The 5,622-nt window shown below is 49.7% G+C and overlaps 1 protein-coding gene across 2 annotated transcripts in view; it reads right to left on the reverse strand.

The window, feature by feature from the left end:
• LANCL2 (LanC like 2) overlaps positions 1-4,549 on the reverse strand; it is a 57,101-nt gene extending 52,552 nt beyond the window's left edge. Inside the window, exon 1 of one of the 2 annotated variants that reach the window (XM_034761270.1) lies at positions 3,230-4,549. In XM_034761270.1, coding sequence (XP_034617161.1) covers positions 3,230-3,445 — 216 coding nt within the window. In that variant the 5' untranslated portion in view covers positions 3,446-4,549. The remainder of the gene's footprint in view (positions 1-3,229) is intronic. The other variant, XM_034761272.1, reaches the window with a different exon arrangement.
• Positions 4,550-5,622: the final 1,073 nt, after the last annotated feature.

Raw genomic sequence — 5,622 nt, forward strand, 5'->3', positions numbered from 1 at the left:
TTTTTTTTTGCTTATAGAAGGGAAATCCTACCACTATCCTTTATTTAAAATAAAGCTACATTGAAGTGTCAAGATGATTATTTGATATCACAGAAATTCAAAGTAAGTCACCATGTTATCCTTTATTCACCCAAGCAGGTTTTGCATAGTTCTCAGAATGGCAAGCAGTTACTCTTACATCCTACATGAGCTGTTACCAATGTTAAAATTCAGTAATTCGCAGTAAGGGCAGAGGTAGAGCCATCCAGTGGTATTGAGAAGAAAGTACTCAGTGGTTAGAGTGGGAGCCTCGGACTCAGAAGCCTGGGACTCCCTCAAAAGCTCAATTCTTTGCCCACTACAGACTTCCTGTGTGATCCTGGACAGTCATTCAGCTTTTCAGTTTCTTCTGTAAAAATGAGAATAGTACTTCCCTATCTCACTGGGGTGCTGGAGGGATTTAGACATAGTAGACTGTGAGATGCTCAGATACGAATGTGATGGTGGCCATATTAGTACCTAGAGAGAGATCGTCTCCTGATTAAACAGTTTGGCAAGCGTGTATCATTTGATGTAATCACAAGGCAAGAGTCTCATAGAATCAATTAAAAATTACAAAAAAGAAATTGTCCTTCATGTGTACATGCAAGTAGCCATAGATTAAAAAGAGAAAGGAATGGCTCAGCAATATCTAAAGAGTAAGTGTGAACTCCATCAAAGACAGAGAAATCCATCTTTTCTAAAAATAGCATAGACTGAGGGCTTGGCTACACTGTCAACGTGCGGCAAGCCAGGGACACTGCCACAGCACAGTGAAAGTCCCACTGCACCATAGCAATGCTCATAGAGGACATTACTGCACGGCAAGCTAGTGAGCTGTAGTCACACCGTGGCTTGCCGCATAGCAAGTCACCGTGTAAGCAAGCCAAGAATACTGTGGTGAAAACTGGGCATTTGGAAGGGAAGTGACCCAACAGAGGCGCGCTCTCTCTCTCTCCTCCATTCTCTGTATAACTTTATCAATGAAAGTTTGATCATTTCTGAACTGTAACATATACAGTAAAAGCTGTTTTATCTGGCATGTTGGGGGAATGGGGGGGTGCTGGTAAGTGAAAAATGCCAGTTAACCAAGAGCCTGCGCTCCGCACCCCCTCCTGCACCCCAACCCCCTAATGGCCCCGCATCAACCTGACTGTAAACCAGAATTTCAATGAAGATCAGAAATGCTGGTTTATAAAGCTTTCCAGATGATGAAGTGCCAGATAAAACAGCTTCTACTGTACATACATTGAGAGTTGTAGATAAGGCTAGTGTTTCCAGTCTTACTCTGAGGCCTTGCCTTCACTGCAAATAAAAGCATGTTCCTATCTCGAGTTAAGAGCACACCTTTTTTTCTTCAGTGAAGACAAGAACTGAGTATTCTTATTTTTGTGGGTTCAAACTAGAATCCAAGGCCTTGTCTACAGTAGCGGTGGTGTGTAGGGTACATGAACCTACATGCCAGTGAAAAGCAGGCTGCATCCACACTGCGGTGTGTAGCTACACTCGGCAGTGAAAGGCTCTGGCATGGTGGAGGAAATGGGGAAAGGCTCTGGCAGTGCCTTTTCCTGTGGTGTAGAAAAGAACTGGCAGCTCCTTGTGGCAGGGAAAGCATCCAGCAGTGGGGGAGGCAGCAGGACACTACACTGCTGAAAATAGCAGTGTAGATGGGGCAGACACTGCTTGACTGTGTAGAGCGCAGCATAGGATATATCCTAAGGCCTTGGCTACACTGGCAATTCACAGCGCTGCACTTGCTGCGCTCAGGGGTATGAAAAAACACCCCTCCTGAGCGCAGCGAGTGCGGTGCTGTAAAGCGCCAGTGTACTCAGCGCCTGTAGCGCTGCACGCTCGCTCGCAGCGCTGCAAGCTATTCCCCTCGGAGAAGCGGAGTACTTGCAGCGCTGCGAGAGAGCTCTCTCATCGCTGGCGGCGCGACTACACTCGCGCTTCACAGTGCTGCCCCGGCAGCGCTGTGAATCCGTGAGTGTAGCCAAGGCCTAAGGCTCTGATGTACCTTTACTCGCCTAAGCAGTGCTTCACTGTCTACACTGCTATGTATACCTATGCTAGATGGGGCGCAGTGCATGCACACTACATGCCACTATAAGCATAGACATAGCCTGAGGGGGTCTGTGAGGGCAGGCAAAGTGCTGTAAAAGGCATGGTCAGAAACAAGCAGGTCATTCATCCAGTTTGAAACTTGAAAGTCTTCCTTCTGGGTGGTTTGTGTCCCGGCCAGTACTGAGACAAAAGCGAACGTGGTTTTATCCAGCATTGGACAGGGAGAGGGTACCATTTTGAAAAATGCACCGCTCCATCACCCCCAGTCTGAACTGCACACAAAGTCACATCAGTGAGGGAGGGAGCAGAGCGAAGTTCTCTTAAAAATGGCATGCTCTGTGCAGCGTGATCTTGCATGCACATACGTGTGGGGTCACGCCAGCGGGATGAGTTCACACCATTTCTGGAAGTATTGGAATGTCCAGTATTCTGGGGATGTGTGAATGACCACCCTAGTAGGAAATGGGGTGTCCCAGGCTAATGCAGGTAAGGTGGGGGTATAAAGGCCAGGGAGAGGACCTGTGGGTTTGTAGGGATGGCCTATGGGGGGGGGGGGGGGGGGGGGGGAGGGTTCGAGCACTACTGTAAAATACAGATAAATGACAGTATGCAGGGAGCAGAAGGGTCCAATGTGCTGCGTGGGGGCTCAGAGGAGTCGGTGCCATGTGAGTGGGGCAGAGCGGGTGGGAGGCATAATGGGGTGGCTGTGGGGAGTGCAGGGTACAGAGTGGCACATGAGTGGCATGCAATGGAGCAAAAGAGAAGGGAGCACCTAGTGCTGTGGGAGGAGGCCCTGGCAAGGCGGATGAGAGCCCAGCGCTACGGCTGGTGGGCGTGGCGTGTAGGGGGAAATGTTTGAGCCACGCTAACCTTTGTCAATAACCACCCGGTTGCACCGCATGTGGCCACGCGCCTTCCCTCCCTCCAGGCGCTGCCCCCTCCGACCCACGCTCAGCCCGGCCACCAGGGGCAACAAGCAGCACCAGCAGAGCACCCCGCTCGCCGGGCCGGGCCCCCTAAGGCGGGGGAAGGAGGCTAAACATTCCAGAGCCCGGCGGGGTTCTAGAACGCTGGACGGCAGCCCGGAGCGTTCTCGAACGCTGGGAGACGGCGGCCCCCCGGGCCCAGCGCGCGCTCGCTCGCTCACCTTCCCGTCCGGGCCGAAGGGGAGGGATTCAGGCTCTTCCCCGAGTGGGGAGGGCGCCGGGTCCCGCTGGGTCTCCGCGGCCTCGCTTGGGCTCGAGGAGGCGGCGGCGGCTCCGTGGAGCTGGTAGTCCGGGTAGGGGTTGCTGAACGCCCGCTCCTCCATCTCCGCCTCGCCCCCCAGCTGCAGCTTCAGTCGCTTGGACATGCTCTCTCCCATGGCAGCCTGCCCCCGGCCCGCCCCCTGCTGCACGGCGAGCCGCCGGGGACACGCGCCCGCCCCGAGAGCAGCAACGCGCTCCCTGCTGCAGCGCCAGCACTACGCCAAGGGCTGGGGCAAAACGCGCCTTGTCTTGATAATGCGGTGGGGGGCGGCTTGCCTAGCACTTAACACGGCTGCCGGCACAGCTGGAAGGTATCAGGGTAGCTGTGCCCTTGCCCCCACTTTTGAGAGGCAGAAAATACCAACTTTAAAAATGAGGAAGCAGGCTGCTGCCGCTGCCGCCTGCCATAGAACAGGGCTGGGAGAAGAAGCGCGCCACGCCCCGCTGAACATTAAGACATGATGGGCACAGTTTCCTCCCCTTTTTGCACGAACCGGCACGATCGCGAGGAAGCAGGGGCAGGCACAGTGAAAAAGCCGCCCGCCCGCCCATCAATCGTTGCCAGGACAGCTGGGCACCTCTTCTGAGAGAGAGCCACTTTAAATCCACTGAGCCTTGATCACACCTCTAAAAAACCCATCGGAGTTCTTCATCTTCTCCCCCTCAGCTCCCCAACCCCTCTGAAAAATAAATCAGGCTGTTGCTGCGAACAACACCCAAGGCTGCAAAACTCAGCTCCTTCCTGCTGCCTCTGTCTCTCTGCAGTAGGGAGAAATTCTCTCCAAAATTATTTTACATAATAACCAGAACCACCGAGGAGAAAGAAAAACCAAAGTAGAGGCAGTCAATGATCAATTCCTTCACCAGTGTCATCCGAACCCTCCAGCTTGCTGCAACCAGCAGGAGAGAATGAGAAAAACCGTACAGAACTAATCCCTGACCCTGATAAACGTGCACGTAAATGGTAAAGGCTCTACCCTTCCTTTGCTCAATACATTGATATTCAGCTTTCATTCATAGCCCATCCACCAAAATGATGACAGCAGCAGCCTTTCTCCAATCCATAGTCACAAATCCACACTTATCTAATCAATTTTATAAATATACCAAAGAACTCCTCCTGTGCGGAGGGGGATGAGGAAAAGCAGCCTTTAATCTTCTTCCCCCTCAGTTTGTAATTTCTTCCTTGCATTTTATTCTTCCTTCGCTGCTGTGAAATGTGTGTCCCCCTTGCCTCGGATGAAGAAGGAATACATTTTGCATGACAAGATCAGGGGGAGGGCTGCCTGCACACTCAACTATTTCTAACAGTCAATTGAGCTGCCAGCTTTCACCAGGCTGTCACACACTCAAACCGAAAAAGAAAAAAGCACGTACAGCATCTACACATATGTGAAACAGGCACACATGTATGAACAGATGGCGGTACTGGCATTTGCCTAATTCACTGTATGCTTCTTAGTTTAATAGTCTTGGCTGAGCATTTTTGCCTACCCCAATCTCCATTTTTTGTTCCTCTTGGCTCACTGTTTAGTTTCACATATATGTTTCTTTTTTATAGACAGGCAGCAGCAGCCCATAACAGGTTTCAGATAATATATTCTGGTTTGTTTATTTATGATATTCAAACTGTGTTACAGCTTTGTGTGGAAAAAGAGACTGCCTGCCAAATCCCAGTTGCTTAGTATTGGAAATGGAAAACATATCTTGGAGACAGTGTGTCAGCTTAACTGTATAAAATAGTGCAGATCAGCAAGATTCTACTTGTGTGTGAATATATTTATGCACATATACAGATTATATAACCTCAACAATTTTAAGTAATGACAGGATTGCCTATTATGAATCACTGATTGAATTATGCAAATGAGGAATTGATGGCTTGACCCTGCAAAGTGAAGTGTGCCCTCAAATCCCACTGATGTGCATGGAAGATTAGTACACTCCGCACTTCTGAAGAGGAGTTCACCACCTCAGAGGTTTAACTGAAAGGCCCTGGTATACTTAAGCATGTGACTAAATCATTACCTATTCAGGCAAGCACTTAAGTACATGCTTAAAATTAAGAGGCGTAAATGAATAAACAACAAAAATTAAGAGTGCATCGCAAACTGTACTCTATATTTATTTTAACATTGTTGATTTTATAACACTTCATAATATACAACTACAAATTATTTATATTGTGATAGTCTCAAGGGATCCCAATCATGGATTGGGGCACCATTCTGGTGGGCACTGAACAAACACATTACAGAAAGATAGTCCTTGCCCTGGAGAGCTTACACTCTAA

Source organism: Trachemys scripta, chromosome 2 (genome assembly GCF_013100865.1).
Source record: "Trachemys scripta elegans isolate TJP31775 chromosome 2, CAS_Tse_1.0, whole genome shotgun sequence".
NCBI lineage: Eukaryota > Metazoa > Chordata > Testudines > Emydidae > Trachemys > Trachemys scripta.